This window comes from Rhincodon typus, chromosome 3 (genome assembly GCF_021869965.1).
Source record: "Rhincodon typus isolate 14 chromosome 3, sRhiTyp1.1, whole genome shotgun sequence".
NCBI lineage: Eukaryota > Metazoa > Chordata > Chondrichthyes > Orectolobiformes > Rhincodontidae > Rhincodon > Rhincodon typus.
In genome coordinates, this window is record NC_063334.1 from 74,369,962 (window position 1) to 74,382,218 (window position 12,257).

Here is a 12,257-nt window from a genome sequence, read left to right on the forward strand (position 1 = left end):
CCACTACACACCCCCTGTTGTTAGTCACTAACAGTCCCCATTAACAACTATTCACCCTCCCAGCCTGATCGTTAGCAACTCCTCTGTCTGTCCAATTATCTTTCTCTCTCTTTGGGCTCTATCCTATCGTTTACTCCCTATCCCACTCACCTCCCTATTTTCTGCATATAAACTGACGTTTTCCCAGCCATCAGTTCTGAGGAAAGGTCATCGGACCTGAAACGTTAACTCTGTTTTCTCCTCCACAGATGCTGCCAGACCTGCTGAGCATTTCCAGCAACTTTGTTTTTGTTCTTGCAAAATGCTCTCCATCATCATCAGCTACAAAAAGCAGTTTACTGTTTGTTTAAAATCTCCACAAAGACGAACTGAGCCATCAGGCTTCACATTAGTATGAATGGTGCTGCCCATTCTACAAACTGGCCTGCTTTGACGATTCCTTCATACTCCAGCCTCCTGATTTCTGCCTCTGCTTTTGCTTGTAAGGCAAATGGCACTGGGTGGGCCTTACGGAATCATGGAATTACTTCCTAGTCAACACACAAGGTGGCCTTGGCTCCTTTGATAGTCCCTGGACCTTCCTGGAAGACTTCCAGGTATCTTAATTCGGACTTCACTCAGGCAGCCTTTCTCTATCTGAAAAATGTTGAATCAATCTAGGTGAATCTCTCACAACCAATATTGCCCCATCAAGCTTGAGCCCAAGCCTCCAATCAGTGGTAACTGAACAAAACTGCTTTACATAAACGACTGGGATGTAAGTTGTACCGTTAATCTGTAAAGGTTCCCTGGTACAGATTCTCAGCCTAGCCAAGCCCCTGTGCAAAACTAAGTACTGAAGTCCCCAGTGAATTTTGTTGAAAACTAGTTCTGTGATTACTGATATGGCTGTGCCAGTATCGACCTCTGTTAGAAACAGATGACGATTTAACCAGACATTTAGTTTGATTGGTTCTGATTTGCATGTTGCTAAGCAATTTAACTGTTCCAAATCAGATGTAGGTAGACTTTCCAGGGTATGAACTCCTCTGGACACTATCCTATAAGTTATTTTGCACAATTTAGTTCTAGTAGGATTCTTTAGCTGTCTCGAGTCCACATACCAGCAGCAACTACAATGGCTTGCCAGCAAGGATCCTGAAGACAATTTTAATTGTGTAGCCAAGGCTTGGCCTTGTTCTGGGGTTTTGCTGTGGGCTGACCGAAAGTCCCTACGATCAGGATATGTCCTGAGTGAGGCTATGCAATTGCCTGCAGTCATTTGGTGTCTCCCAAGCTCAGTCAGACTGGCAAGGGTGTCCACTTCCATCGGAATACCCTGCAACTCGTATGATCCACTTGCCGCATTTTCCAGTGATAAAGCCCAGTTGTAGTGACTGTGTGAGGTCCAGTTGGGCTTTAGCCAGTAGGTACTTTTGCATAGTTCCATCATTAATCCCACACATCAAACAGTTTCTAAGCATTTCATTAAGGGTTAAACCAAAATTACATGCTTCTGCCAGTTGTCTTAACCTAATTAAAAATCCCAATATGGAGTCACCTGGCTCTCGAACTGCTGAATAAAAACGATAGCATTTCAGAATTAGAGGCGGCTTAGGGTCATCATATTCCTTAAATATGTGCGTCCTGAAATGTTGTAGTATCTGGTACCTAGGGAAAGCTCGGCTCCTAATAACAGAAAAAGGACGTGGCTCCACAGGTTGTCAGGAGATGTTGTTTGTTGGAAAATGTAATGCTTTTTTTTCCCTCGCATACTGGGCCTAGTCCTCAACGGCAGGGTTGAATGAGGCAAAATTCCCCCAACAAAGGTATGACGTACGAAATGTTTATCCCAACTCAAATATGACTGTTGTGAGCGAGTTTCTTCAGGACTTGTGCTTTTCTCTCATCACCACTGAAATAACTCCACAGAGTACAGTATCCCATCACCAAGTCATCCTTTATTTGTACACGCACAATCCTTGATTCTAGTACTGCCTCTTCAGAGTCAGCTCTCAGAATGCCAGAATGTCTGACACTCCTCTTTTTATCTGTCAGCCAGGGCTCCCTGTTTGGACCAGATTAACAGGCCCAATCAGGGAGCTCATATTCTTTGTTGTCCGGCTGGTGACCTTGTTACAATCCTGTAATGATGAACAATATAAGTTCATTCTCATCAGTTACAAACTTTAGAGTAGACAATCCTTAATAGTAATAACAGAAATCTGGAATAAACTGCCTATTCAACCATGGAAAAAATGGAAGAGAAACAAAGAATAAAGATTAAATTGTACTCTAGTTCACTATGTGCTTGGATAGCTTTATTAATGTAATCAGTATTGCAAAAGGCTTCAGGAAGTGAAAATATCTGAATGCCAGGCAATAGTGATACAAGAGTTTTGTGGTAATCAGGGAATGGTGCGAGATGCTGTCCTGAACATGCAAATCCACATACATGCACACATATAACAAGGAATAAGAGTAGGCTCCTAGGCCATTCAAGCCTGCTCTGCCATTTAATAAGGTCATGGTTGATCAGATTTTAACCTCAACTCTACATCCCTGCATATACCCAATAATTAAGAATTGATCTACTTTTGCTTTAAAAGGATTTTAAGATTCTGTATCCGCTGTCTTTTAAGCAAGGGAGTTCCAAGACTCAAACCTTTTGAGAGAAAAATGTTTCCTTATCTCAGTTTTAATTGGAGACCCCCTTATGTTTAAGATGTGACCCCTAGTTCTACAAGAAGAAGAAATAGGTTTTCAACATCCACCTGGTCGCATTTCTTCAGTACCATATATGTTTCAATTTTGTCACCGCTAACTCTGCTAAACTGCAGAAGATACAGGCCAAGACTTTCCTCCTATGGCAATCCCCACATCAATCTGTCTACTGGGCAGAAATAAATCAGGATACTCAATAACTCATTAGGCTCACAAAACATTTCATTTCCAGGAGTGGACGGAGCCTCTACGTCCACACCATCTTGCACCTACTCCTTGGGCAAAAGCAGCAACAGACCTACTATACAGTATATGAGGAAGATTACATCCTTATAATGGTTTACTTCTCTAAATTTCCCACAGTTCAGCGACTTTGCAACCTGAGCATAACTTTTACTAACATGATGACATCAGAAGTCACACGACACCAGGTTATAGTCCAACAGGTTTATTTGAAATCTCAAGTTTTTGCAGCATTACTCCTTCGGCTGGTCAAAGAACAGCTCTCGAAAGTTTGTGATTTCAAACAAACCTGTTGGACTATAACCTGGTGTCATGTGATTTCTGACTTTGTCCACTCCAGTCCAATACCGGCACCTCCACATAATGGCTAACATGATGAGTGCTATTTTCAGTTTATTCAGCATTCTTAGAAACCATAGAAATTATACAGCATGACAACAGACCGCAGTACACTGGCAAACCATTTCAAGATACAGGTATTAAATAAGGAATGACCAATATCACATTATCACCCCACTATCCATGCTCAAATGATCTAACTGAACATATGGTACGTACTATCAAATTAATGATCACTAGTTTGTCAAACAACAAAGCAACATTTTTATATTACATTGCTGCATTTTCATGCAATATGAACGGAGAAGGGATTACCTTCCCTAGCACAACTTATGTGAAGGCAAGTGTGAATGACTTTGCCCAGCAACCATTCCTAAACATTCTAAGGCACACATTATTCTTCTTCTTAACAGACAGAGCAGAATTAAAAAGATATATGATGAATGACCAGATAGAGAACTACCAAAACTGTGAACTGGGTGAAAAGTGCAACTTAAAAACATGAAAATTTTTAAAAAGGTACAACAAGTCCAGATCATAAAAAATCATTGCTGGTCATGATGTTATGTCACAAAGGAACAAAAGCCAGCTCAGACCAACATGCAGCACATCAATCACGCATGAGAGAGTGAGGAAGAGCACTCTGATGAAGATGATTGTGTTGAATGATAGCAACCAGTAGCAAGACAACCAAGTTGTCAAACAAGTGAAACAGAGAACATTGGGTACATCGCCAGATGGGTATAAGATCAAGATGAATTGTCAAACCTCTAAAGCATCACACTGAACTTTGAATTCTGAAACTCTGCTTTACCTATTTGTGTAATGATTAAACTGACATGTACCTATTTACAACCACATATCTGTTTGGGATTGTTTTTAATCTTTAGAACATTGAAGATCTTGCATTATGTCTTATGGTCAGTATGTCCATATTTCTTTAAGAGACATTCATAATACCATTATTGTATCATAGTGTTTGACCTGAATGCATAAATATCTCATATTCTACCTTATCCTAGGATCACTTGATATGCTACAGGATGGTGGACCCTCTGTATAATTTGAAAAGATAATATGGTTATCATTTAGTAGGGTCTGGCAGGGATGCTGGAGACCAAACGGAACTATAAAACAGGTGATCATTATATGTTGACTATGGGGTAATTGGGTGAGAACTGGATGTATATATGGGGAAACAATGTGCTGTTCTCATGATGAGAGATTTGGAATAAAACACTAACTAGAAAAATATAAACCAGGACACTGTGTGACCAACATTTAACACCAAGTGTTTAACAAATTTCAGTCCAGATACTTACTTACATGCGAATGTAATGCTTGTATGTAATAGCTAGCTGTATTAAACATCTGTTGGATTCTTCAATATCATGATATCCATGTCCAGTGTTAATAAACATTGATGCATCAGGTAAATGACTCTGGTAGAGGCAGCTTTTTTTCTCTTTATTCATTCACGGGATGACAGCGTCTCTGGCTAGGCAGCATTTATTGCTTATACCCCAAAGGGCGGTTAAGTGTCAACCATATTGCTGTGGGTCTGGAGTCACATGTAGGCCAGACCAGGTAAGGATGGCAGTTTCCTTCCCTAAAGGACATGAGTGAACCAGATGGCTTTTTCCAACAACGGTCATCATTAGATTGTTAATTCCAGATATTTATTGAATTCAAATTCCACCATCTGCCATGGCGGGATTCGAACCCAGGTCCCCAGAACATTACCTGGGTCTCTGGATTAACAGTCCAGCGATAATACCACTAGGCCATCGCCTCCCCTTAAACTATCACCTCCCATTCATTTATAGGGAGCAGTGGAGGCGCCAAGCTATTTATCTGCCATTGGGCTTATTTAGGCCATAATAGGCCACTTAAGAACCACACTATTTTATTTGTATAGGGAATATGGGCGTCACTGGCTAGGCCAGCATTTATTGCCCATACATAATTGTCCTTGAGAAGGTGGAGGTATGCTGCCAATGTCCTTCCAAATGGAAGTGATTGTGGGTTTGGAAGAAGAATTGGTGAATTTCTGCAGAGCATCTTGTAAATGTACCTTGCTGCTATTGTGCATCAGTATTGGAGGGAATGAATATTTGTGAATGTGAGGCCAATCGAGTGGGAGGGTATGTCCTGGGTGGTATCAAGCTTCTTAACTGTTGTTGGAACTGCACTCAATCAGGCAAGTGAGAAGTATTCCATCACAATCTTGACTCTGTAGATGGCAGACAAGCTTTGGAGAGTTACGAAATGAGCTACTTGCTGGATAATTCCTATCTCTAACCTGTTTTTGTAGCCACACTATTTATTTGGTTGTTCCAGTTCAGTTTCTGCCCATGCTCAGTATTATTTAGTAGTTGCAGGAGAGGCATTCACCAGGAGATTAGCTCAGCAACTTTTCTTGGGTGAACCGGTACTGAGCAAGTCCTGGGAAGTGGGGAAAGCAGTTTTGGGAACCACTTGTCCACCTTGGAAGGCACCCCCTACAGTCTTTCCAGAAAGTTCTTTAAACATATTGAGTATGAAATCACTAACCTGGGTGTTGGGCTTAATTCAATGGTTGTTCTTTGAGGTAATGAGTCTTGTGAGGCTTGACTATCATCCTGAAATGAAGCAGAGAGCATTTGAATGAAGTTGTAATATTTTGTTATACCAGTTAGTTTATCTGCTTAAATCAAGAGCTATTCTTAACTAAATAAAAACAGAAAAAAAATGGAGAAATGCAGCAGGCTCGGCAGCATCTGCATACAGTGTAGCAAAATTAACATTGAGGCCAGTTTGACTTCTTCTGAAGAGAAAATATCAATTTTGTTTCTCTTTCCACAGACATGCAGAGTGCCTCCAACATTTTCTGTATTTACTTCAGATTTCCTGCATCTGCAGTATTTAGCTTTCGCTATTAACTTAGGGCTGGTTACACAACTCTTATGGCAAATACTCAACATTCAGTTTGCAAAGCACATTCAAAACTTCCAATTACTACATCTGTGCATTCTTCCAGATCTCGTTCAATGTATCACACAGAACTGTTGGCTATGTGTAAGCTTTGCACTTTATGATTTTCATACCATATGTTTCTCTGATTCACTTGCTGTCCCAGTCAATAAGGAATTACGGAGAGATGCAGGAAAAGTGTGGGACAGAAGAGAATTGCAAGACAAACACCAGCACCTCAAAGACTGGAAGAGAAACATACCTGGATATATGCAACAGCACCTAAAAGAGCAATTGCATCCAATTTGTGACTCCAGATCAGACTGATCACGTTTGAGAAAAATCGAACAGTGACATCACAGGAAAACAGGTCGATGACAGGTTGGTGAGCATCCTTGTAGCTTGCATTTCAAAATTCAGGTAGTTTTTTTAAAATTCATTCATGAACTGTGGGTGTCACAGGTTGTGCCACCATTTATTGCCAATCCCTGGTTGCCCTCTATGCGCTCGTGGTAAGCTGCATTCTTGAACTGCTTCAGTTTATTTGGTATAGGCACATTCAACACTATCAGGGAGGGACTTCCAAGATTTTGATCCAAAGACACTGAAGGAACAATGTTACATTTCCAAGTCAGAATGGTAAGTGGCTTGGAGGGGAATTTGCAGTGGTTTTCCCATGGCTCTGATTCCCTTATTCTTCGAGATAGAAGTTGTCATGGGTTTAGAAGGTGCTGTCTCAGGAGTCTTCGTGAATTTCTGTAGTGTATCTTCTGGATGGTAAACACTGCTGCACCTGAGAGGCCACGGTTGAGGGAGTGAATATTTGTGGATGTGGTGGCAATCATGCGGGACACTTTGCTGTCGATGGTGTCTTGCTTCTTGAGTGCTATTGAAGGTGCATTCGTCCAGGCAACTGGCAACTATTCCATCACACTCTTGACATGTGACTTGTATATGATGGACAGGTTTTGGAGAGTAAGGAGGTGAATTAAGCTCTGCAGAATTCCTAGCCTCTGAGCTGCTCTAGTAGTCACTGAATTCATAAGGCTGGTTCAATTTGGTTTCTGGTCTCTGGGACGGTAATGCCCAGAATATTGATAATAAGGGATTCAGTGATCATAATGTTATTAAATATCACGGGACAATAGGGAAATTCTTTCTTGTGGAAATGGCCATTGCCCATTTGTGTACTCGAAATGTTACTTGCTACTTTTCAGCCCAAGCCTGGATATTGTCCATGTTTTGCTGCATTTGGACATGGACTGCCTCAGTATGAGGAGTCATGACTGGTGCTGAACATTGCGCAACCATAAGCGAGCATCCCCATTTCTGACCTTATGATCGAGCAGCGGTCATTGATGAAGCAGCAGATGGTTGGGGCCTAGGACACTACTCTGAGGAACTCCTTCAGAAATGTCTTGGGGCTCAAACAACCTTCGACAACCAAATTTCCCTTGGTGCATGGTATGACTCCAACTAGATGCAAATTTTTCCCTGATTCTCACTGACTCTAGTTTTGCTAGGGCTTGTTGATACCATACGAGGTCAAATATGGCCTTGATGTCAAGAGCAGTCACTCTCAACTCACCTCTGGAATTCAGCTCTTTTGCACACGTTTGAATGTGTAATGAGGTCAGGAGCTCAGTGGCCTTGGCAGAACCAAAACGAAGCATCAGTGAGCAGTCTATTGCTAACCAAGTGCTGCTCGATAGCACTGTTAATACCTTCCATTGCCTTACTAATGAATGAGAGTAGATAGTAATTCACCAGGTTGGATTTGTACTGTTTTTATGTATAGGATATAGTGGGCAATTTTCAACATTGTTGGGCAGATTTTCTTTTAATTCATTCACAGGATGTGGGCATCTCTAGTTAGGCCAGCATTTATTACCCATCTCTAACAGGCCCAGAGGGCAGTTAAGAGTCAAACACATTGCCGTGGTTGGAGTCACACATAGGCCAGACCAGGTAAGGATGTCAGATTCTCTTTCCTACAGGACATTAGTGATCCTGATAGACCTTTCTGACAATCGACAACGGTTTCATAGTCATCATTAGACCGTTAATTCCAGATTCTTTATTGAATTCACGTGCAACAAATTGAATTGGTTGAAGACGAGCCCCCATGATGCTGGGAATCTCTGGAGGAGGCTGCTCTTTTGCACTGATGTACTGGGTAGATTATTATCTGAATTATGGCAGTTTAGGAGAAGGTGCGATGCAATAAGACCTGGATGTCATGGTGGAACAGTCGCTGAAGGTTAGCATGCAGATGCAACAGGAGGTGAAGCTGGCCTTCAAAGCGAGAAGATTTGAGTAAAGGAATAGGGATGTCTTGCTGCAGTCATACAGGGCCTTGGTGAAGCCACACATTGAGTACTGGGTGTGTAGTTTTGATCTCCTAGTCTGAGGAAGGATATTCTTTGAAGGAGATAGCGAAGGTTCACCAGACTGATTCCCAGGATGGTCGGACTGACATATGAAGAAAGACTGGAATTTAGGAGATTGATGGGGTGGATCTCATAGAAACATATAAAATCCTGATGGCACTGGACAGGCTAAATGAGGGAAGAATATTCCCAATGTTGGGGAAGTCCAGAACTATGGCGTCACAGTCTAAGAATAAGGAGTGCAGGACTGAGATGAGGAAGAATATCTTCGCTGAAAGAGTTGTGAATCTGTGGAATTCCCTACCATAGAAAGCTGTTGGGGCCAGTTCATTAGATAAACTCAAGGAGGAGCTGGACATGACCTTTGCGGCTAAAGGGATCAAGGAGTATGGAGAGAAAGCGGGATTGGGATACTGAAATTGCATTATCAACCATGGTCATATCGAATGGTGGTGCAGGCTGAAAGGGTTGAATGGCCTACACCTGCACCTATTTTCTATGTTTCTAGTTTCTACCATTTACTGCTTATGCTACTTGATATCTAAGTAATAGTAGGAACTGCAGATGCTGGAAAATCTGAGATAACAAGGTGTAGAGCTGGATGAACACAGCAGGCCAAGCAGCAGAGGAGCAGGAAGGGTCATTTTCTGAAGAAGGGTCTAGGCCCGAAACGTCAGTCTTCCTGCTCCTCTGATGCTGCTAGGCCTGCTGTGTTCATCCAGCTGTACACCTTGTTATCTCTGATATCTAAGTAATCCTGCTTTGCAGCTTCACCAGTTTGATACTTCATTTTTAGGTATGCCATGTGCTGCTCCTGGCATGTTCTTTGTCTGCCTATAATTTGAGAAATAAGGTCTACTTGTAAGAGTAAAGCTTATTAGATTGGCTGGTGAACACTTCCTATTTTTGTTAACCAGTAAATTTCACTTGGGATAAGTACAGAAAATACTAAAATATTAAAAATATAATCACAGGGACGGCTAGATACAATAAATTAACATTTAATCAGTGAAATAATTAATTAAATACCATAAAGTTGGCAGTGTAGATAATGTGTGGCAGCTCCAGAATGTAGTAACCTGTGCATACCACTTTAGCCAAACACACATCTGCAGCTGGATGAACTTGGGCTCAGAGTTACAGAGGTGGAGGATGGGTTGCAGACACTGTGACACATGGGTGGTGGAAAGTTACCTCGATACTTTGCTCCAGGAGGCAGTCACACACTTCAGGAAAGGGTTAACTGATTTGGTTCATGGTCAAGGAAAGAAGGGGTGACTGAGTGTGTCAAATATGAGGATACAAAAGACCAGAAATGAGGAGCTTCAGGCATTAGCAATTGTTGAACAGATCTGAGTTTCTTGCAGCTTGTGCAGACAAACGTGGCGCTGCAGGATTAATAAGCAAACTGACCTTGGCACCATGGTACACAAAGCAACTTGAACAGGGGAAGTTAATAGGAATGCAGTGATAGCAGGCGACAATATAGTCAGGGGGATAAACAGAGTTCTCTGTAGTTGACAACAATCGTCTAGAAGGCAGTGTTGCCTGTCCAATTTCAGGACGTGGCCTGTCTGCTCTAGACTGGAGTGGAAATTGCAATGGGAGGCAAGGGTGCAATTGCTATGGTCCAAATAGCTACCAGTGACATAGGTACCACAGGAAAGAGGTTTATATTAGACAGTATTAGCAGTTAGAGGCTAAATTAAATAGCAGAACCACAAAGGCTCTTAACTAAGATTAAAGGTTAGTCACAAGGTAGGTCAATTTATAGCAGAAATAGAAGTAAATAGAAGTATGGTCTAATTATGGGATGGGGTGGCAAGCTGATCAAGATGGCAAACTGAACGTTCCAAGAGTATTCAACATTTCAGAAGGATAAGCAAAGAAGAAAAGGAGGCAGGATGGTGCAGTACTAAAGGGGGAGTTCAGTACATTAGTGAAAGAAAATTGTAGATCAGAAGAACAAGATGTAGAATCAGTTTGGGTGGAGTTAAGAAAGATCAAGAGGCAGCAAACATTGGATGGTGTTGTTTATAGGCCACCAGACAAAAGTGATGTAGAGTAAAGAGCAATCATAGGGAACTTCAATCAACATTCAGACTGGGTAAACTTAATTTGCACTAACATTGAGATTATTTTCTAGAACAATGCATTGAGGAATCAATTTGGGAACGGATTATTTTATATCTAGTATGGTACATGGAGAAAGTGCTAATTAATAATCTCGTTCAAAGGAACCTTTACGGAAGTATGACCAAAATATGCAAACTTTTACACTGAGTTCATAAGTGGCACAGTTTAATTTGAATCTAAGAACTTTTTTTTCACATATGTGAAATGGGCATCACTCGCTGGGTGAATGGCATTTATTGCTCATCCCTAAATGCCCTTGAGAAGGTAGTGGTGAGCCACTTCCTTCAACTGCTTCAATCCATTTGTTGTAGGTAGACCCACAATGCTGTTAGGTAGGGAGTTCTCAGATTTTGACCCAGTGATACTGAAGGAATGGCGATACGTTTTCAAGTTAGGATAGCAAGTGGACTGGAAGAGAAGTTGCAATTGGCGGTATCCTCATTAATCTGATGCCCTTGTTCTTCTAGAAAGTAGTGGTTTGGAAGGTGCTGTGTAAGGAACTTTGATGAATTTCCACAGAGCATTTTATAGATGGTACACACTGCTGATTCTGAGTGTGACAGTAAAGGGAGTGAAAGTTTGTGGATATGGTACCAATCAAGCAGACTGCTTTGTTCTGGATAGTGTCAAGGTTCTTGTGTGTTACTGGAGCTGCACACCGCCAGGCAAGTGAAGAGTATTCCGTCACACTCCTGACTTGTGCCTAATACGTGGGGCACAGGCTTTCAGGAGTCAGGAGCGGAGTTGTTCGCTGCAGTATTCTTAGACTCTGACCTGTTCTTGTAGCCACAGTACTTATACGGCTAGTGCAGTTCAAGTTCTGGTCAATGGTTAGATTTTCTCCATGTTGTACATGGTCATTGCCTGCTACTTTTGTTGTATAAATGATAATCACCATTTATCAGCCCAAAGCTGGATACTGGATTCATCTTTCCTGTCTCCCTATTCCTGTATGCACTTGCATGTAGCATTGGTAATAATCCGGAGATCACTACTTTAAGACCCTGCTTGCTCATTTTCTATCTAGCTCCCTAAATTCCAATTGCAGGGCCACATCCCTGTTACTATCCGTGTCATTAGTACTGATGGCTATTTGCCATCCATCCCAAAAAGTGAATGTCCTGCAGCTGTTCTGTGACATCGCTAATCTTAGCACTAAGGAGGCAACAAAATATCCTGGAGTAACTCAGATGGTCATAGAAATGCTGATCTCTTCCCCCAGATCAACAATTCCCATCAATACTGTTTTTTCCCTCTTCTTTCTCCCCTGCCATACAACTGGGCCACCATCAGTGGTGGCCTAGGTTTGAGTTTTACCATACTTCTTCAAGGATTCTTTGTCCTCACCAATATCCAGACCAAGGAACGTGTTAGCGAATGGGACACCAGCAGACTCCAGCAAACCTGCCCGTTTCTCTTGGACCCCAAGAATCAAAGTTGCGTAACTTCAGCAAACATCCAAAGGTTTTTTTTCCAGAGACTTCCAAAGGTTTA

At 41.7% G+C, this 12,257-nt stretch overlaps 1 protein-coding gene across 2 annotated transcripts in view; it reads right to left on the reverse strand.

Moving 5' to 3' along the window:
• man2a1 (mannosidase, alpha, class 2A, member 1) overlaps positions 1-12,257 on the reverse strand; it is a 166,989-nt gene that overhangs the window by 64,261 nt on the left and 90,471 nt on the right. For both annotated transcript variants that reach the window (XM_048594912.1, XM_020537284.2), the window contains exon 12: positions 5,839-5,906. In XM_048594912.1, coding sequence (XP_048450869.1) covers positions 5,839-5,906 — 68 coding nt within the window. The remainder of the gene's footprint in view (positions 1-5,838; positions 5,907-12,257) is intronic.